Raw genomic sequence first — 22,333 nt, forward strand, 5'->3', positions numbered from 1 at the left:
CCTCATTTTCACCGTTATAAGAAATTTGCCATCAGACGAACTTATTTGACTTTAATTTTTTTCGCTGAGATTGTTCCATAAGAGCGTGCAACTCTCGTGTAATGCCCGAAACCACACATGTACGATAATTGTGGCATGTGCTGTAGAACGGCAATAGTGACATATCACAAAAAAAAATACCGCTTAATGTAAACATGACGCATATTTTTGAGACGAATAAGACTGTGGATGTATCCATTTGAGTGTCCTGTACAGTGCCAAATTAAAGACTGTTAACGTTTCTCAACACCCTGCATGAAGAATCCAAAACATTCAAGTGTTTTTTGGAGTTGCTGCCCTGCAAGAATCAAAAACAATGTGGTTGGCTTGATTTAAGAATCTGGATAAAGGGAACTTTAGGTTGCTCTTGGACTTTTGAGTCGACAAATTCTGGAAATGAAGTTTTGCATTTTTAAAAATTAGTTTGTCTATGCTTGATGAGGTCATGGTCAATACGTTTATCGTGAATGCCGGAGCAAACAATTGTCAGGTTTCCCATCTTTTACTCGGTGCAAGCTTTGGATTGCGGACCAAGTTGAGGTTGTATCATCAGCATTTAAATTGACTGGTGGTAGTCAAAGATCAGAAAAGTAGATCTATCATCCCATATCAACAGTTCATTTACGTAGTTTGGGGGTATTTTTTATGATCTGTCAAGTCTGCAATGTAGATTACCATGACGTCTCGAAGTTTCAGTACACCTATTGCACCTGATCAAAGAAATGCATGAAAACGTAAATTCAATATTTTTGTTAAACAATGTACAAGTGAACGTTTGGTTAACAATGTACTTGTAAATCATGAACAGTCTGAATAACATCACATGAACTAGTTAAAAGCAGTATCAGTGGGCTGGAAACGTGTGTTTGTTTATTTTTACCTTTAGGAGGAAACAGGAAAACCCAGGTGAAGCCGCCAAAACTATTTTCCATAAGAAAAAGCCCTTCAAGGAACCTCCGAGAAAAACAATCCAGAAAAAGAAGATTAAGTAGAAATGCAATGTGCTGTGTGGGCTGAAGAAGTTCCATTAGCAAGATTTCTGTCGTCGTTTCAGGTTATCTTTTTTTTAATCTGTAAACTTGATGAAGGCGGTTATCAAGCAGTTTGCTATTTCCCTCAACAAGCCAATTTACTTGTGTACTTTGAGAGAAGATTCCAGTTTGCGTGTTATCTTTCAGAACCAAAAAAACACTGGGCAGAATTACCGCGTTTTATCTCAGGTTTTGACAAATCGCCCGAGGTGTATTTACAGCCTGTTGGTAATAGTAAAGCCGATTTTTGCCATTTTAGCGACAAGCAAGCATGGACTAAAGCAAGTTTTTCAAAACTTAAACAGATGTTAATTGTTGCGGCGCACACAGTTTAGCTTTGAAACAAAATAGCGAAAAGAAATAAAACACAATTTGTTTGTGTTATCAAAAGACTCGGGCACTGAACGTCATTTGCCTTTTCATTGGAATCAAATCTATCTTGACAGGATTCTACCATGAACCCGTAACGCCGGGGAAAGGAATATCGATTTGTTACTGAATTCCAGATTAATGTTTGCTAAGTTGGATCTATTTAGTTTATGACGTTTACTTCACCAAATGCTTGTGTAAGGCTGTCTGGTTCGGTTAAATTGTATTGATTCACTTGTTATCATAACAGTAGTTTTGACCGTACGTTTTAAATGTAAACACTGTATATGCTTTTAGCCTTTTTGTTCGCCGCTTGCGTAATTAATTGCATATATATATTTTTTAATTTTACGTGGCTAAAACAGCTGAACTTCTTTGCGTATCAAGTCAACTCCTTAATGAGCCGCTAAGGTCGAAGATACCATAGCGTTGAAGCTTTCGAGTTATCTTTCAAAGATATGATGTTTTATTTAACTCGAGGCACTGAGAGTATTCCTGTCAAATGCAATGCGGTACCCATTACGAGAACTTCTCATTCTCCGACGAACTGTTTTGCTTGCGATTTTTCACCAATTCCACGATTACATTCGGTCTTCGCCAAAGGTTTGTACTTTGGACACACTTGACTTAGGCTCATTATAATGTTGATTTCAATTCTACTACCTTTCATGAAAAGGTTAACTGAAGGATAAGTTTGTCGTAAAAGTAAACCAACTCGTTTTGTGTTTTGGTCTTTAACCAACAGATTTCCTAGTAGATCTTTGTAGGTTTTCTTGGATCTTGAATTGCACTTCAGGTACTGCAGCGTTTGAAAGGAATGTTCGAGAATTTTATATTGCTGAATATTTCCGTCAGTGACGTAAGATACTGTGACACAATTTTAGCGTGCTGGTAATTTTGTTGCAAAGAACTGCTACTGCGCTTATTATTGACGCTTTCCAAAACTTGTGCTTTTCCCAGTGCGACGTACAGCGCATGTCCAAACCATTGGCCATTGTCAACCCCTTTTTGTCATGCTCTTGGTCAGTTGTTTCACGTGCGAATATCCACGCATGTTCTTATTTAACATTCGTTTTCCTTTTTAGCGAAATATGCATAATTATGTCGAGTTCCGGCAGCATAAAACATCGGCTTTTTTTCGTCTGGGTTCTTGACTGTCGTCCACGTTTTTTTGGGAAGGTCAATTTTTAGTTTCGTTGCATGTATGAGGGGCTCAATTCGTATGAATTGCCTCCGGAAGCACTTAACTAAGGTTGAACTCGCTTTGGTACATCATGTTAACATAGCTTTTATCACTGTCGATCGAATCTGACAATCGCTCCAAATCAGCATCATGCTGAGGAAAATTCTCTTATCAAATCCTCTTGCACCAAATTGTAATGTTTTACTCTCCACGGCTTCTCGGAAACGCAGCACCCCATTTGATTTTATTATTTGTCAGCCGTTTGGCAGATTTTCAATTTGATTTCAAATTATTTTTGATGGGCAAACTGAAACCGGCAGAGGACAGGGGCCAAGTGAAGAAAAATTTAAAAAGTATTGGTTAAGTTGCTTCAAACCAAGTTTATTTTCGACGATCTATTTGCAAAACATTTCGCTTGAGCAAAGTTTCCGGCAGGAAGTTAATCAATTCGTATTTGATGTTAAAAATATAGAAAAACTTAGCATCCGGACCTTGATCAAAAATGACAGACCAAGCTGATATCGGACTTTGACTGAATCCTGCCCTTAAAATCTGCTCTCTGAACTCTGAGGCAATTGAATTGTAAAGGTATTGGTCAGTGTTTGTCTTTCTTTCTTTCTTTTTTTAATTCAGATATTGGTGTTTTTTTTCTGTTGGCTAAGCAAAAGAAATCAAGTCAACACGATGGAGACTTTACAATCATGTTGAGCGGTGGTCCGGCAGAATCATCATGCAGCCATAAATGACAATTTTAAAATTAATTAAAGTTGCTAAGCAGCTTTTTTTCTTAATCCTTATTAATTGGATAAAACTTTTTTTTCGAAACAAAACAGGAAATTTTTTTTTTGCATCGAGTTGTTTGCTTTCGTAAATATTGTTTTCTACTTTTTAGCTGTGGGCGTTTATATCTCCGACGGTTGCTAAGCTTGTAAGAGCGAAACAAACGAAGAAAGTTTGATCTGTGTTTTGTCTTTTTAAACATTTCTCAGTTTCACTTTGTAGTTAGCAATGTGCTCAATCCTCACATATATGCTGAAATTTAGGGTTAGGGTTAGGCACGAAAGATTCCTTCAATATTCATTACCTGCGCGAGTGTGGTATGAACTGCCTGTCATCCCTTCTTATCAAACGGCTGCTTGAAGCAGCGATGACAGCTGATTTCTGATTTTCATGCATTTGTGTTTCGCGTTAAATTTCACTTAACAATGGAGCATCGAGTTTTAAACATGCTACCGCTGACCAATTATACCAAGTATTGTTCAAATAACTATAGATCTTTGTCTAACGAGGACCACTTTTTTAGTCTTGGGTAACATTAAAGAAGCCACCATACGTGTCGGGTGAGAGAGGTGTTTCTCAATTTTTTTAAAAATTTGATGAGAGGTCACTCTTCTAAAGTATTGGAGGAAAAGTCGTTGTCTTTTTTCTTGAACGTTACATTATCCGCTTGATATTTAAATCCTGTCAGGACCGTAGCCCGTTGTAGGCAATCCGAGGCACTTGCCTCAGTCATTTTTTTTTCGCGATTTTTTTAAAAATAAACCGGGATCCTAGTGCTTACTATAAATCTAGGCATCAAAACATGCCTCAGTCATGATTTTTTTCTGGGTACGGCCATGCCCGTGAATGTCTTACTTGAATGATCAAGCGTCAGAACGAAAAGAGGTTGTTCTCAGCTTCAGGTTTTCTGACTCTTTCATCAGTAGTTTATTATTTTGCTAAAACCCCCTTCTGGTTATATATTTTTTTCATGTCGCGGTTATTAAGACATCGTCTTAGACCTCGGAGAGAAGCACTTAACCACGATATTAATTCGTTTAATCATAGTAAAGTGTACTTACTTTAGTGCTCCAAGAGGTTGGATGAGTTTATTGCGACGAATCATTGAAGCAAGATTGAACTAAAGATGGATAGTGGAAACGAAAAAAAAAAAACGAATTGTTTTAGATGAGGTAATTTCAATTTTATTCTTTGATCTGGTGAAGAATTTTTGAAGGTTTACACTGACATTCAGCGCTCCAGGCTTTCCAGTTGCCTCTTACCTGAAGCATTTTGGAAGACGAGTCACCCCAGCAGCTATTATTTCAAACTGGTATTTTAATTAAGGCTTCCATTCAGAAATGCCGCCCCTTAGCTTGCGAAAGCGAAAAGATTTTCCCCGCCAAAGGGCTCTCTTCTGATGTGCTCAACCCATAAAATCTATAGTTTCAAACGGCCCTTTCAATTGCATCACTAGCTGTTTCCGTCTTTTAAGAAGGGGGAAACGAGTTGTTAAAGCAAACTAACGTATAGCAGTATTTGTGTTTCCTTTCAACGAGGTTCACCATCTGAAACTAGTTTCAATGAGCTAAAGCGGTAAGTGCTGTTCTGGCGCGACGTGTTCGTTGGAAAGGTTATGTCGTAGTAGTAAATGTACAGCGTATAGGAGTTAATCACTATTTGGTAAAGTAGTAAAGTATTGAATTATACGAACCGTGGCTACAAAAAAACAATAGCAACGGTGTTTCTCTAAATGGAGTTTCAAAGGCTTTTTTAATTTCATGTGCCATTGGTTGCCACCCAGGCGCAAAAGAAAACGCAATTCCTGTTTCCTTGCAACAAGCTATTTCTTTAAATACCAAGATTACACAATATACAAAATGATAGCAAAAGTATCTCGAGATTCTTTCAAAGTTCCACTTTGTTCGAAGTTAGCAATTCGTCGGAGTACAAAAAGGTGGCAGCTTAAAAGGTCAAAGATTGGCAATTTATGGAAGCAAGTTTAAGAAATAAGACTGTTAACAGAGCAACTTTAACGACGCTTTTAATTCAAGTTTCAGTGACAAGCGCTGTTAACTGAGGTCTCACTTTGGAATTACCATCCGCAGGTCTAAAAAACGAGCAATTTTGAGGATTTTAGAAGTGGCAATGCTAAGGGGACTTAAGACATTCTTGTATTTTCAATTTTTGTTAACGTTTCTTTCATTAATTGTGACTGAAATAGCACGCGAAAGGAAATAGTTGATTTTACCGAATACTCTTCTGAACAGATAATCTGCTTTTCATTGTTACAATGGAGCCACGATCTATAAGAATTGATTATCGTTTGGACTATACACCTTCCCGAGCGCATGCAAAAACTAAAACTGAAACGTAATGTAATAAAAGGCGCTGTTATACTCGGCAATTTTCTTTGAAACGTATCTCAGTCGCAATTATGTTGCGACCTCACATTGCGAAAAAATATGGTTTACGGGTGTTAAACTAGGTAGCGTGTCCTGCAACTTGTTTCGTTTTCGATGATGCGTAAAGCGCTACGGAAAGTAGAAATCAATTCTATTCTAAAAGTTGTCTCGCAACGTCTTTGGTCGTTGCTAGATATCTTCATGTCCCAAGAGAAATCGAAAACAACGATTATGCAAAAGTTTGGGAGGTAAACGAGATGTATTACGGGCCTTAAGAAAGTGGAGAAGTCGTTTTTCTTATTTTAAGGTTCCAGCCTTGTCTTCAGAATTTGCATAAGTTACCCTTTCAAAAACTCATTAATTGTTGACGAGAATCGTATCAGGATAGCAAAACATCGATAAAATGTCACGTGCATGACCAGGTGAAATGGTTTTGCGCATGCGTGATGTGTTGGCCTCACTGGATTGTTAAACCGGGTTGGTGTTATGGTGTGTTCACCTTGTATTGTGAGCTTTTTTAAACCCGATAAAACACTCCTTATTTAGAGTTCTTTACGTAAAGAACAGTAATGGGCCTGTATGCTTCGATCTTCCCCTCACATTTTAAACCTTTGTTCGGGCTCCCGAGGGACACGCTTTTTGTGCAGTGTTTTTGAAGCCGTCCAAAAAACTCGTAGCACGTGTTTTATCGTTTTTAACAACACTTGGCTACGCTTCTTGTTTTTAAACCCGATAAACACTGCTGCTCGTTTTTTAAAACAGTACATAAGCCTGCGTGGTGTTTTTACTGACATCTCCTCGCCACAACATAATTAGGGTGAAAATTGAAATATTGCAACAAGGCAGATAAATGTTGATGTTACATTAACGATATTGAACATAGGCTCGCAAAGTAGAAAGTCGCACTTGGCAATTCGCATATTTGGCTTACAGAAAAAATCGCACGAAGTTGCTGAAATTTCCTTCATTGCAGCAGCACTTATTGAAATCTCACGAACGCCTGAAAGCACGTGTTTTACCACAGCTGGCCGAAGTTCTACGATGCGCGCGTGACGGAATTTGAACATCACAGCAGCATGACCGTTAATTATCATAATAGCGAAATAGTCCATTTTCGAAATATCAGATCTTCAGCTTGATCTTGAGGCAGTGAGGACAAAAACAATAGAAACACGTTGGAATGAATGTGAAAAATATTTACATATCATCCACTTTCCTTTGTCTTTGTCTTCACTGCCTCACTATCAAGCTGAATTTTGATATATCGTAAATGCCTATTACAAAGGTTTGTATGGAGAAAAATGTATCGAATAGGACGTTTTCAACTAAATTCTAGAGACACCAATACCAATAGAGAAATACGACTTCTGATGCACGAACAAAGGAAGCCAATAAGAGATCTTTTGTTTTCGTCCACCAACATGGCGGCGATGAAATCACGTGATAACCTCCTATCGGAAGGCAAAATTAGGAGTGATTTTTCTATAGAATTTTCTCACCTGAACTCCTTTTTAGTTCCTTTTGGGTCTTTTGCGATTTGTAGGTCGATTTGAAGCGATTTTGTGGAGTTTCTGTTCCAGCTGTTTCTCTCTCTATTGTTATATCTTACCAAAGTAGGAGAGTAGCGACCGAATCCGTTGACGGAAAACAGCCATAAATTCGTTCCAAAGGCTCCCATCGCATCCAATCTCTCGGTAGATAGTAACAGAACACATCCAGTGAAGGTTTCAAGGGACCATTAACGTTGCGAGGGAATTATTCCGATACCACAATTTCGGTCGAGATCCATCGAAATAGGCTTTACTCCAATCCCTCGTGCCCCATCTGTTTCAATTTGATTTAGCGACCCGGCCTATGAGTCAGTGATGAGTCAAATTACTTACTCACCTGGTAGCCAACAGTCAACTTGATCCCAAGAACGATCGCACTTCCATGGATTCTTGCCGTATACTTTCTCCTTTCTCGTATCGCTACAAGCTTTCTTTCGGAAAAAAACCGTTTATTTACATAGATCTTTTTGGGGTGCGATTGTTGATGGGATCAAGTTGACTGTTGGCCACCGGGTTAGTGAGTAATTTGACTCGTCACTGACACTAGGCCGGGTCTTTAAGCCAAATTGAAACAGTTGGGGCACGAGGGATTAGAGTCAAGCCTATTTTAGGGGCACCCAACGAGAATATAGTTCAAAACCACTTAAACATAGCATTGTTAAACGTATTTTAGTATTTAAACGGTAGATATAGGCATTGTTTTAGCCCCCAAAAATTTTTCATCTGTTCGGATTTCCTAGCTGAAAGTCTAGTGATCCGAAAATTATAGGGATCAAAACATACCTTTTCGAAAATTTCAGCCAGAAAAAAGGCTCCCGAAAATTCTAGGTGACATTTTAGGGCAAAAATCCGTCAGAAATGGGCAATTGTACCATTTTCAGGTGTTCGAAAATCCTAGGAGAGGCAGGCAGGCAAGCAAGAAATTTTACAACAAATGTTCCGAAAATTCTTCCGAACAGATATTTTCCAAAAATTGACGTTGGGTGCCCCTGCTATTTCGATGGATCTCGACCGAAAATTGTGGTTATTATTCAGGAATAATTCCCTCGCCACGTTAATGGTCCCCTGAAACCTTCAATGGATGTGTTCTGTTACTATCTACCGTGCTCCACGTGTGATTTAAATGCGATTGGAGCATTTGAAACGAATTTTTGTCTGTTTTTTGTCAACGGATTCGGTGGCTACTCTCCTAGTTTGGTAAGATGTAATAGAGTGAGCAACATCTGGAAAAGAAACTCTACGAAATCGCTTCAAATCGACCTAGATATCTCAAGAAAATTTTATTGAAAAATCACTCCTAATTTTGCCTTCCGATAGGAGGTTTTCATGTGACTTCATCGCCACCATGTTGGTGAACGAAAACAAAAGATCTCAAATCAGCTTCTTTTGTTCGTCATCTACAAAGGAGTTCAGGTGAGAGAATTTTATTGAAATATAACTCCTAAATTTGCCTTCCAATTCGAGACATTTTTCCCCACACAAACCTTTGTAATTGCGATATTATGTTCAATTTCAGTCACGCGCGAATCGTAGAGCTTGGGACACCTGTGCCTATATTAATCCAAAAATCTCCAAACTAATTTGCCAAAGTCGAGCCAGCTTAACAAATATTGACTTTTGGTGTTTTTCACTTTAACATGACATTACATTCTGTTAAATTTACTCCAACACTTCGTTAAATTACTCTATTCCGTTATATAGATAAGTGGTAGCTTGAGAATTGTGAGGGGTAAATAAAGAAAGAACGCAGGGGGATATGGGAATATTTAAATGACATAATACTTGAAAATTGTTCCGTTTGCTTTGAATTATACTTTAAAATGTCGTTTCCATCTAGATAGTGTCGATCATTATTACTGTCAGAAAACGGAACAATATCTACACATGTTTAAAATTAGGATTATTACTGGCCGCCGATGTCGTATTTTAAACGAAACTGAATAAGTAGTAAAATTGGCTTCACAGTTTGGGGGAATTCAAACCGCGGGTTTATTTTAAAGGTACGTTTTACCTCAACGATGATATGACTGAGTTGCAGATATAATGTGGTAATGACAGTTTCTTTTCAGTTTTTAAGCACAAGCGAAACTGGCACTCGTCACGAACTGCCGATGGCTGCACCTAACCTCAAAGTCTTTTCTTTTGTAAAGGTGAAATGTCTAACATATATTTTACCTTTGTTTCTCCAGATGTTACTTTTAATAGGCCTAATGAGGTACGGGAGATTAACAAAGATGCCATTCATCTGTCCCATTGCCGAGCTATAGTGAGAGGTATCTATCTATTCCTTCAGTGACGTCAAGAACTAATTTACATTGCCAAAATTCTTTCAGAACTATAACGTCAAGTAGTTTATGACGTCACCAAAGGAATAGGCCCATGCCTCTCACAGCCTCGGCCATGGGAAAAACGATTGCCGGGATCTTTCTCTTACATACCTTATCAGGCACATTAAAAAGCAAAATATAGAGCCGAGCAAAGGTAAATGTATGTTTGATAGTTAATTTTTGCGTAAGGGCCCACTGACGTATTTTTTGGGGTGCGTTGCTAAGGATGTAACGGTTAAGTAATTATTTTGGTCCGTTTCCAACTTTTGTAAGCCAATGACCCTAAATATGACGTCATCATACCACGCCCATGGTCACGTGACCAATAAAAGAAAACTCTAAACTTGTCTCCGTGCTACGCAATTTGGGTATTTAATCGATGGTTTGATAATTTGTATTCGTTTTGCATCCACCCAAGCATGGTTTTCTTTTTATTTTGAAAAATGTTCTTTTTAAAGACATAAACGATACTGAAATACCCATAACTTTTTCAAAAAAGATGATTTTAAAAAATCTTTGCTTAGCTATATTCTGTATTTGGGGGTGAAACGTGCCATGTAAAAAAAAATTTCAATCAATTTAAAACCGCCGGAAATTTAGCTTTTTTCTTCAAACCGCAAGTCAGTTCCTTTACGCATGCGTAGTTGATCTGAGAACGAGCGCGAGGAAGGGCGAGGAAAAACCTTGGGTGGAAACAACAGTTTGTGGGGTGACTTTTGCTTGTGAGTGGGTTTTCTTGTCAGCTCATGATATGATGACGTCAGTTACCGGAAGTAACATTTCACTTTCTTAGCAACGCGTGAAAAATCCGTCTGGGGGCCCTTGAGTAAAAATTTTGAGGGTTAGGTGCACTTTGATTTACTGGCGTATGAGGCCCTAACTTGATGACCCATAGGTTTCCTGGAAACATGCGTCTGGTTGAATCAAACTATTCAGTTTTCTGCACGGACATCCATTTCCCAGGGGTGATTTCGAGAAGCATGATGCATCAGTCAGGACAAAATTAAAAGAGAAAACAGAAAATTCGTAGCCAAACATCTTTATTTCGTACCATGGTAACAAAAAACAAAAACTTGATATTACCCATCAGTTATCAAGTTAATCGTCAACCCTAGAAAACAATCATTTGAATGGCTTCCTTTCTGTTAACCATCCCAGGAAGAAAAAGTAACCGAAAACGGAATCCCAAAACCATAGAAGAGGCTAAGCTGACCCCATTGAGATCCGTGCATTACGTACAAAGCGGGCGTAGGTGACAATATTTCGTCACTAACTCAAATTTATTAGAAGAAACATCGACAACAAGGAGGTTTTAAGCCACGTTTGTTCGGAGCAGTGATCTACTCAGATCTAAATGGATTTCTGAAAGTGAAATGAAATAACCGTGCAAATAAAGGAATGTGTTAGGGTTAGTCAGTTGTTATGCCTTACCAAGTGAAATGTTTTTTGATATTTCCTCCAAACTTAGATGCATAGGGATCGGGTAAGGGTTAGAGTTAGGGGTTAGGGTTAAGACTCGCAGACTGGCATATTTCTTAAACTGAGTCTTGTCTCATTTAAATAGAAAATTGCACTGATTCAATAGTGAGACGTGCCAATATTATTTATTTTTCAGTTGAGGCAACAGCCACAAGAATGAATTCGTCAACATCAGCTATCACCAACCAATCACATTCAGTTGCTGATCCAGATATTGGAGATATCTTTGCGGCTTTTTTGGTCGCCCTGCTAATAATTTGTACCTTGATCAGTAATTGTTTAGTCTGCATAATGTTTTATTTATTTAAGGACTTAAGGACAGTTTGCCATTATTTTGTTATCAGTTTGAGCGCAGCCGACATTCTTGTGGCCGTTGTGGCGATGCCCTTTTGGTGTGCATTGCAACTAACCTCCATGAAATGGTTGTTTAGTCCGTCACTGAGAACATTCTGGAATTGCATGGATATTCTATGCGGGACAGCGTCAATTATGAATCTGACAGCTGTGTCAGTTGACCGCCATGCTGCAATCACTGAGCCCTTTAACTACCCGAATGTAATGACTTCTTTTCGTGCTGTTTCTATGATTGTCTTTGTTTGGTTGTATTCCATGCTAGTTTCGGGACTGCGATTAGCAACCTGGCCCACTAGCACAAGCTATATGCATTTCGTTTCTTCAACTAGTTTTTTTATACCGCTGTTCATCATGATAATCATGTACACAAGGATTTATCTGGTTGCTAGACAACAGGTTCATCGAATGCGCAATGGTCGTAACTACGCCAGTGACGTCAAAGCCGCGAAAACAATAGCCATCTTGATCGGCTTGTTCGTGTTGTGCTGGGGACCATTCTTCGCTATCGTCCTCTCGATCGCGCATGACCAGTCAGTCGTTGTTCCTCCCTCACTGTTCAATGTTATCAAGTGGATGGAATATTGTAGTTCTTTTTTAAACCCTATTATCTACTCTTGTCTTAATCGCAGCTACAGACGGGCATTTCGTAAACTATACCAACGTCTCCGTAAAAGGTACGATAGAACCACTGAGACTTCAGCTAACGCAGACTTTCGGGCAAAGGCAAGAGGGTCATCTTTCACTGTAAGCACTGTGGATTGTGACAATGTGGGCGAGCGTATTGGACGCTGGAAAAGTGATTCTGTTGTTTTGGACAATGTCACACTGAACTAACAATTTAAGACCAGCTGATATGAGGCTACACCAACTTTTGAACAAATCGAAATGCTTAGCATTCCTTTCTTTTACGTTACGCAAGGGAAAACGTTACCGGGCCAACCGTCGATGGTGATTTGTAAAGGACTTCGTTGTGGGAACTTGACAACCCGTGATGATCCGCATCTTAACTCGTTAGAGAAATATGATGCTTGTTTTTCCAGGTTCAAATTATCATTGTTTGGCCCAGTTCTCCCAATCTTACTCACGGTACAAAAGATATAAATAAAGGCAATTGCGCAAAGTATATTAAAATTCTTAGCGTTTATTAGTATTGTATTCAACTTGTCAATACCTCACCCTCCCACTAAGTGATGGAAGACCAAAAGTTACCTTTTTAAATCATTACTGAAAGAAATGTATGTATTTAAAGGAAACCTCCACTAAAACAAGAATACAACTGTTCAAATTGTTCAAACGTTTTCCAAGTCAATATAATCTGGCGTTATACAGAGTTAAATCTGTAAGTGGCATTGTTGGGGTTGAAGGGGTCAAAGTTTGTTCCTAGCTGGAATCATAGCTGTGAAAGAATTTTGTTCTGCATCTCAAAGTGCTGAGTTGTCCCAGCATTATGAGGCACCTTTTCGTAAATCCAGTCATATATATGATAACGAGAATTAAACATATACTTGGAATCACTTACATCTTCCCCGATGCCATGACCTTACATGCAGAACAGCAAAAAATTCAAAACTGATCTGAGCAAGCGAGCGTAATAATAATAATACAAATCCGGTTTCCAGTCCAGCAACAAGACGACAAAGAGCCCACATAAGCTATAAATCACTATCACTTCCCAAGTCGCAGATGCAAGTGTCAAATCCTTTCGCTTGTCCCTAATCACTGTCAGATTAGCGATTGCGTCTCGGTAAAATCATCTAACGGCAAAACAGGAAGCCGAAGCCATGTTTTCGAAACAAATTTCGAGCGGGAACTGATTTCAAGACCGCGCTTTTCGGAAGCTATTTGAATGCCTTGCTCCGATTGGCTAAGTGATTCTACTCTGGACTGTGGTTGGTAATATTTTTCACATGTGAAGAATGCTATACGCGAAGATGATTGGACGTATCACTCTCTTCACATGTCAAAGATACCAAATAAAGAATTCTACTTGCAGGGTTTATCGTATGTAATTCTCGCTATGTATATAATGAAGGACCTTTCATGAACCTGCAAGGTTTTTCGCTTCCGTCAATCACTGTAGCCAAACGGGTAAATGTGTCACATTCAGCGCTGTGATTGGCTCAGTTTTGACGGCATTGACGAACGAAACAGTTGATTGGGGCTTGAACTACATAGCAAAGGGATCGTTGTACTAAAATTTGCTCCAGAAATAATGAATAGTTTATTGAAATTTATGCGTAACTCTAATTTGGAGAATGAAACTTGTCTTGCAATGATCACTTGTGGTAAAAGGCAAGAAAGGCAGAGAGACCACGCAGAAATTAACCAATCTCATCAGTTTCAATAACGGAAGGATATACGACGCGGCTATATAATGTTTAGGGTGGGGGTTTATTTATTTTTTTTGTGCTCGAGAGTCGTAAATATCTGCGTCTGGCCGGAACGCAAAACATGGATTTTTTAGTCAGCTGACTTGAATAAAAGTGAATGATGTTTTAGTTGTAAAAGTGAAACTAAAAACGCATTGATGACAGACTGGCATCATAGTGTTCGTATTCTATGGTTAATAGTATTGAATTTTTAGTTTTTACATTAATTTCTTGAGTGCCATCCATGCTGCTATACCAACTACGAAGAACAAACAAGGCAGACCTCTCTAAACGGTTCCTCGTTACCCTACAGACATAGTCCCTCTCTCTTTGAGACCAGTGGTTGTATATTTCGCCGGTCAGTTTTAATTTCAGTACGCTATTGTTGGAGTTTCCTTGGACTAACAAGAGGTTCTTTCTGTTTTATTTCTCAGTATTCGAGCTGTAAAGGCCTTCCCGTATATTATTGCAGACAGTTATCAGACAATTGATCGCCAGACATGTTCATGTTTAAATCCTTACGGTTAATTTATGCCTCGAGTTGTTTCCACCTGTCACTACAAAAAAGCTAGATGAAGTTATGCAAACAAAGGAACGTGATGTTCTTGAACGATTAAAATATCATGATGTAGCTCTATATTTAAAACAAACACCTCCTCAAAATCATTTTGATGATTTAAGATATAACCACGAAGCAGTAATAAGTCTTGAATTTCTTCAATTGCAATATTTCGCGATGCAAGAGTCACATGTGCTATGACGCGATAGCGTTCGGTTGTGAATCGAGTAAAATGAATTGCTGAGTGTCGGCAATATGGCGGCTACAAGGCAGTGTGTCGCTTGTAACAAACAGGTAAGCTATACGGTAGGAATTTAAAGCGAAGAAACCAGTTTGGTTCAATCTCAAAGTCGATGTGATCAATGAATATTTCGATAACAGAATAACGATTAGAATCAAATGCTGCTGAGGATCATTTATTGTGCCTGATTCTCTGCCATCAGTTTCACTGACTGCGAGGTCAAGAGTACTAAGAGGAGGCAAGAAATGTGTTGCCTTTGGCCGCTTTTTTTGACAGACAGGCTATGCTGTTTTATTTTCTTTAAAATAGAATAATTGAACAAATACCAATGAACGCTATAACCGAACAAGCATCGATTGAGTTATTGTCACAGTGGATGTACGTTTGAATTCACTAAGGCGCGCAGGATATTGATGACAGAACAATTGAGGATTCTCTTCTTATCATTACACCAAACGCATTGGCTGTAGGCCCCAACCTGTTTAGGCGAGTTAAATAAAAAGAAAATGTTCACATTAAGTTCATCTTGAGCGAGAATTCATTCTTTAATCTTCAAACTTTCAATTCAATTCATTCTACTAAATTGATTCGTTTGAGAAATTCTGTGCTTTAAGGGGTATTGCCTTGATGTGACAACCGACAGTAGATGTCGTGAATAAGAGTTCGTTGATAAAGGTTGAACTTTTGTCACTTTTGAATGAGGTACAGTGTAGCAGCATTTGCGGCTTTATTAGAAGTTTTTTATCCCTTGAGAACGGAGTATGCTGGGGTAATAATGTGCCTAAGAAATCATGGGTCCTGTAAAATATGAAGCAAGTAATTTGTCCTAGCCAGTTGGATGAAATTAGTCTCTCTCGGTCTGTCTGAATTGCAAAAGCAAAAATATGTGAGTTAGGTCAAACACCTTATTAATTACTCTCAGAACGTTGACAAGGAAGATCAGGAAGACGAATATCCACGGCAGATGAGTTCACATGATGTGGGGACGGCCCTCTCACAGACACTTTCTTTTCGCCGGCGGTGCACGTTCTTCTTTTTCATAACTTCTCTTCAAGCCATCACTTAGACAATCTTCTCGTTATCAATAGAGAGTAAATAAGATGTTTCCATTACGTCAGTGGCACAGAGGGAACCGTGACGAACTCTGAACAGATGGTTCGAAGCTCTTTTACGAAAAAGACCGGAAGTTCAAACTATCTCTATATTTATGAGCTTCAATATCAGATATACGGTGATATTTAGGGTACAATGTTGAAAGTAACACTCGCCTTTACTATCATTGATCTAGTTACGCCCTGCTCGAAGGCCAACGCACTGCGCCTCAGGCAGTAGATGTCAGTTTCAGTTTATGCATCATAGAACGTGGTAACGAATATTTAACAATTATTCCATAAGCGCGCGTTGGATATGACATGGTAAATAGCCAACGAGGCGCTTAGCGCCGAGTTGGCTATAACCAGTCTCATATCCAATAAGCGCGAATGGAATAATTGTTTTATTAAATTCCTTCAACTCCAAAAATTTGGAAGTACGAAATACGAGCGGAAAAAGCGAGCAAATCCGAACGAAATCGAAAAAAACTTGATGAGAACTGATGCGATGTTGCGTAGTACCTTGTTGTCAGACAGACGCAGGCTCATCACAAAAACATTTCTTGCCTTTTCGCGTAGTTCTAAACGTCGGAATTGATCCAAACTTTCTACAAAAAAAGTTTTTTTTCTCCTTCTTGGCTTTATTCAAAGAGAAATTTGGCATTCCGACGAAAACATTTTTAGTTTAGCAACGCCTAACGCAATCATTTACCATATAAGGTCAAACCAAGAGCACGCGAAATGCATTATCCGAGGTTGAGAATTTAATAAGTAATAATATCACCCGACTAGCTGTATTAGTTGTCAGGTCGGATCAACTTAACAAACATTTGTTCCCTTAACTTTCGTGATTAAGAGCCCTGTTTGTTTGCGGGGATTGTCACGGGAGTGATATTAGTTTTTATGAATTAATCGGTTTTGGACAACATACAGGGTCCTCTGAGCGTAAATGGAATGGCTCTTTAGGGCCGATTTACACGCGTACAGTTTTTGGCGACAGGCCTACGACATGACTTACGATTGTCGCAGTGTTTTAAAACAAGCTTTAAAATGTTACGACATTTTTTCTGACGTACACGACAATAATAAACGAAATCAAATGAATCTATGATCCTCGCAGTTATGAACGCAATTTTAGCAATTGCGGGTTCAAACCCCGTTGAAGTAATGACATTTTCAGGCTTATCTACGCAATTGCTAAGTTGCGTTCATAACTGCGAGGATCATAGCTTCATTTGATTTCATGATATCCGCAATTCAATAGTTGATTCCTTTCATATATCGTTTCGTTCGTTGAATCATAAACGAGTTGTAGGCCTGTTGTAAGCTTGTCGCATGCGACAAATAGTATCGTGTAAATCGGCTCTTACCTCTTCATATATTGTTCTCTGTCTAATCGCTCCTGACGAGTTTTCCCTTCAATTTTCACTTTCTCTTTCTTCAGTTCTCCGTCTATACCAGTAAAATAATGGAAACAGTTGCACATTAAAAACTGGGATGGATTGAACGTGACTTTTTCACTGAACAACTAAAAAATGATATATGGTTCATAATTACTGTCGTCGCTTTTTATAAGAGCAAAAAAGCAATAAAAAATGCGAAAAAATGTGTAATTTTCTCTCTTGTTCAACAGATTCCTGAATCAGGGACTTGTTGTCAGTGTGGTCATGTATTGACAGAGACACTTACCATTGCTGGAAAAAGGTTTTCAGGTGATTTGAACTCAATTCAGTACTTTTGAATTATAATTTTTGTCACTGGAATAGGAACGAGGAGAGGACGCCTACCGAAAGACCAAATTTTAATGAAGTCGCATCGCAACCTACGGCACTGACATTCATGACCGCACCGCCGACCCGATCAAGACTGAAACCTAGGCTGTCCCGTTTGTACAGTATGAGTGAATGAATGATATAGAATATATGAGGTGCGGAAATTGAAATTCACGAGACTTGGAAGCGGCAACTTAAGTAGTTGCAAAGAAAGGCTAAAAAAGGCCTAGCGTGAACAGGGACGGGACAGGCTTTTTTCGCACTGGCTGCTCAAGTTGCTGCTTACCTGCGATGATTTTCAACTCTTCTCGCGCCACTTTTTCAACCAATCAGAAGTGAAACCAAAACCAATCGTGGCTTTCGCGTTCACATTTTCCCGCGCTTTGTGTCGGCTATGTGTAATTACTTTAAGTTTTGATCGGTTTACTGGATTGTCTCCGTCCTTATTGATTGGCCAAAGTAATTACTTTGGTTTTGGTTTTACCATACTCGATTGAAACTCTCTCTATTGCAGCTTAGAATCGGTGCGGCTTAGTGGATGTGCCAAGATCACGTGCCCCTGAGTCTTAACTACTGAAGGGAGACGGCGTGCATGACAACAGTTAACAAGACAAGCGTTTCTCTGAACAATGGTATCAAATATCTCTTTAACCGCCTCTTTTATCCTCTTCAGATTACAGAGCTGAGTTATACACTCGCCTAGTGATACAAGAAAGTAAAAATCAAGCGCGGAAGCCACGAATGAGAAGAAATCTAGCAAAGCCTGGAAAGACCCTTAAGAGAGAAGTGCGTGCCTGGAGATGAATTATTGCCCTTTTTTGCTACATGAATTTAAAGCAAAATATAAATGTCACTAGTATACAATATTCTTGTATATTGTTCAATTTCAGGAAAGCAAATCTTTGAATAACAGATTTCGAAGTGGAAGAAAAAGGAAAAGAATTCGCCCATTGCTGTTGAAGCAAGAAGCGACAACAAAAAGAAATACAGAGAAGCTGACCGTACAAACATGTCAACCAACAGAGAAAAATGTTGACTCTGAACAGCCGAGAGATAAAAGCAAATCCCTCACATCAGCATTGGCTGAAATCAATAGAAGACTTCAGAACCAAAGCAAGCTATGGGTCTGCCTGGCCAGCGGCTTACCGATAAGTACAAACACGTGAATGTCCGCTGCCATTCATACTGAGATCCCAAGCATTCTGTCCGCGTCCTGAGGTGTCAGTCCACCCGGAGTAGCGTCATAGTTCGAATCTATCGGCACTTACCCTAAGTTATCCATTTTCACGAGTTGCGAGTGTGAAGGAACTTTCATGTTCTGTGTCGATAAGAACAATGCAAAGTAGTCCGGCTCTAAGAAGAATATTCCAGTACCAAAGCACGGTTCCCCGCGTGATACAGTTCGCCAAGCTTTACACTTGTGCGAGGTTGGGAATCTATATGTATTAACCGAAGCCATAAATTTCAAACTGAAGGCTAACGCAAGTTTATTTGTTCTTTTTAATGTGGTCAACACGGAGGATGACATGCTTTGTCTAGTCCACTGGCTACTAGTCCTGGTTACTAGTCCTACGATTTTACGATTTTGCTAATATTTGGTCACCAAGACCTTTGACTTACCATGCGATGGATATTTTTAGGGTCCTCTTACTTATGCAGAACTTAACTTATGCAGAACATATTTTCTACGGTCTATGTATCATCCCTACGAATCAACTGGAGTAATATTGGATGGCCAATCATAGGGGTATTTCGAGGCCTTAGTTTGTTTGTATAAATTCTCACACAATAGTTATTTTTGGTGTATTAAGGTAAAAAATAGTAAATGGATAACTGGAAAAGGAGGGGAAATGTTAGTACCGTACAGTTACAATCATCATTATAAAGTATTCTCGTTTGTCTCACGATGTGGTCACTTGTGATGTAGATCACGACGTTTCGATTGCATACTGCTAGTCTTCATCAGGCGATGAGGTCGACTGGATACGCGTATTAAAACCTTTTAGGCAGGATGCTCCGCTGTGATTGGTTGGTTTTGAGCAGCTGTGATTGGTGCATTTCGATCCTCGCTGTTTCGGTGTGTTGTTCCTTCGGCGGTCCGCTGTCGTACTGTTCTCCTGTTGTTGTGTTTCTTGATCGTGGGCATCCATGCTACCGGAATTTCTCATGTGAATCGCCTCTTTGACCTTGCTTGTGTACCAATGAGCATCACGACCAATAAACTTTACTTCATGCATGATACCCATCTCTGAAAATGAGATTAAAATGAAAGCAGAGAAATTACTTGCAAAGGATGACCGTACCATAACACTTTAGAATCAGGCATAAGTCTTGAAAATATTTCAGCGCTTTGCAATGAAAATTTGAGCATGTGAATATATGATAGCAACGGGTGCGGAGAATAATAAACAGAACAAGTAATTCTACACTTATGCCTTATAAAACAAAAATGCAAAATTGCAAGGGCTGCAAAATATGCGAGAAGCCAGGCTCAGCGCTGGAAGCACTATGATAACTTGTATCTTGGACTTGTTTCTTAGGGTGCGTTCGATCGACCGTATTCCGGAATAGGAATACACGGAATACAAGTTGGAAATCCTTCGTTTTGTCAAACATTTGCTAAAATGCTATTTAAACATATTTTTATTATACTTGCAGCTTCGAAACGCACCAAACATACCATTTTAATCATCATTCCACGTATTTTTACTCCGGAATAGGGTCAATCGAACGCGCCCTTAGAGTTAATGACGTTTTGAGTCTTCTGTTTATGTACTTAAGGACGTTCGCGCCCATTGCTACTGTGCATTTTTTCGCGCATGTCGCGCACAGGTTATGCATCGCATACCACGAAGGTAAACACGATGCTAAAGGCGCAAACATTTCCCACAAGAATGGAACGTGAAAGCGTGTGGCATCATGGGATAGCTGTGGACCCAGGTCTTCTCGGAAATGTCGCGCAATGACGTGACAGTGCGAAAGGACAATCGCTTTGAGAACTTCGCAGCGATTTTACTCTCTTGAATTCTCGGTGACCCTCAGTTTTCTTTTCGTAGATCACTTCCTTTCCTGATTTTGTCCATTTTAACAAAAAACAGAAAAAATCTGTACGTGAGAAGTGACAAATATGTCGCCTTTTTATGTACTCGTGCGACCGAAGTTTTCTTTCTTAGACTAATATGTATCGTTTTTCAACCCCTAATGGTTTGCAGTTTTTGGTGCATTTCTATTGACACCATTGCTAAACCAAGACTCTGGGGAAAACCAGCCATGCATTATCTTTGAGAATTTTTTGGAAACAAAATTTCCATCTCAGTTTTACTTCAATGGCGAAAGTGCACAGGAAGAGATGTAGTGTCTTTGCCATTCACGGTGCTTGATACACTTTATTTGAAGTGGGCTTGTGGTGGCGAGGTAGATTTTGGCAATTTAACGTGGGAGGAATTCCAACAGAAACATTCGCCTTCAATTTACGAAATACACGTTTCAAGCATGGGGAATGTTCGCTTCAGGTACCTTTCGACTATATATATAACGCCAAAGGCCGGTGTAATCCTCCCTCCAAATTCACCGAATATGCAATCTTGCATAATTGTAAGCTTAACACTTTAAGTTTGTAATTGAAACAACCTAAATGTCGTTACCGATTTCAATATTTCAAGCACACACAACGTGTGAAGTTAAGTAAGCAACTCAAGTTTTGTTGGTAACGTGTTTTAGTTGTTTTCACTGACGTCCAATGTTCAAGAATCATCGAGTCTGTTTCTTCTCAAAATCGGGATTTCCGAAAACGCTCCGGCGACTTCCGACGAATCCCGAACGCTCCCGAAAATGTCCGAAGATGTTTGGACTACTTCTGAGCACTTCCGAACCTATTTGAAGCTTTTGCAATGGCTTCCGAACGTTGTTTTTAAAGGGGCTAGGTCACGCTATTTTAGGTAATTTTGTTTAATTTTGTTAATTATGAGCTCTAAACGTCAAATTGGCAGAGCAAGAGTCTTTCATTTGCAAAATCACGGCCACATAGCAACTGAGAATGGTTTTCCAGCGTTGTTAATGACATTTTGATATAGACTGATATAAATTTGAAAAAAAAGTGGGCCGACGTTTTTCAAATTTACCCAAATTCAATCCATTTCAATCCTCTCCAGTTTTGTCCATCCATGGCCCTTCTTGGCTTCTCTGTGTTTTGTTAGAGTTCTTCTATAGTTTTGAACAGTTATTTTGATATTTTAGTTAATTCCATGACAACTCGAACGGTGCTGAAATTGCCTAAAATTGCGTGACCTAGCCCCTTAAAGACCTTTACGGGTAACAATAGAAACCAAAGCACAGGAAAGGTAATACAATTCAAAATAGTCACGCCACGTTTATCTTCACGAGACTCGAGATCGTCGCAAATGCAAACTGAAACGTGACATTTTAGAGCGTTGTGATACACTTAGGACTCAAAATCGACATCAAGAGCTGTTTATTGGAACAACTTCGGGGAATTTTGCTGTTAGTAGTTAATGCGCAAGTCATCTGGATTAGTAAGGCCATTCCCTTTTTTTTTCCGTTTCGCGTCGTCCGACCGACCCAAATTTTGGGCATTTTCCAAAAAAAAAAAAAAAGCTAACGACGTTTTTAAGCCATTTTTATGTCGCACAGGAGTTTCGGTGGTTGATCCTTTTTCCCATGCTGTCTTAATTTTGCCACAACATCCGCCAACGTTTCCGCTATATTGATTTTGGGTTCACGTTTTGTTGTTTCCCTTGCTCCACAGCTATGATGCCGAGGTACCAGGCCTCCGATTCCGAGAATGC

The 22,333-nt window shown here is 39.2% G+C and overlaps 1 protein-coding gene across 10 annotated transcripts in view; it reads left to right on the plus strand.

The window, feature by feature from the left end:
• The window catches only part of LOC138043297 (rRNA N6-adenosine-methyltransferase ZCCHC4-like), a 38,546-nt gene extending 19,116 nt beyond the window's left edge, over positions 1 to 19,430 (plus strand). For 3 of the 10 annotated variants that reach the window (XM_068889495.1, XM_068889502.1, XM_068889503.1), the window contains 4 exons: positions 926 to 1,093; positions 17,390 to 17,468; positions 18,202 to 18,314; positions 18,419 to 19,430. In XM_068889495.1, the coding sequence (XP_068745596.1) occupies positions 926 to 1,031 (106 nt within the window). In that variant the 3' untranslated portion in view covers positions 1,032 to 1,093; positions 17,390 to 17,468; positions 18,202 to 18,314; positions 18,419 to 19,430. The other 7 variants (XM_068889504.1, XM_068889505.1, XM_068889498.1 and 4 more) reach the window with 7 other exon arrangements.
• The last annotated feature ends 2,903 nt before the right edge of the window (positions 19,431 to 22,333 follow it).

This window comes from Montipora capricornis, chromosome 3, assembly GCF_036669925.1.
Source record: "Montipora capricornis isolate CH-2021 chromosome 3, ASM3666992v2, whole genome shotgun sequence".
NCBI lineage: Eukaryota > Metazoa > Cnidaria > Anthozoa > Scleractinia > Acroporidae > Montipora > Montipora capricornis.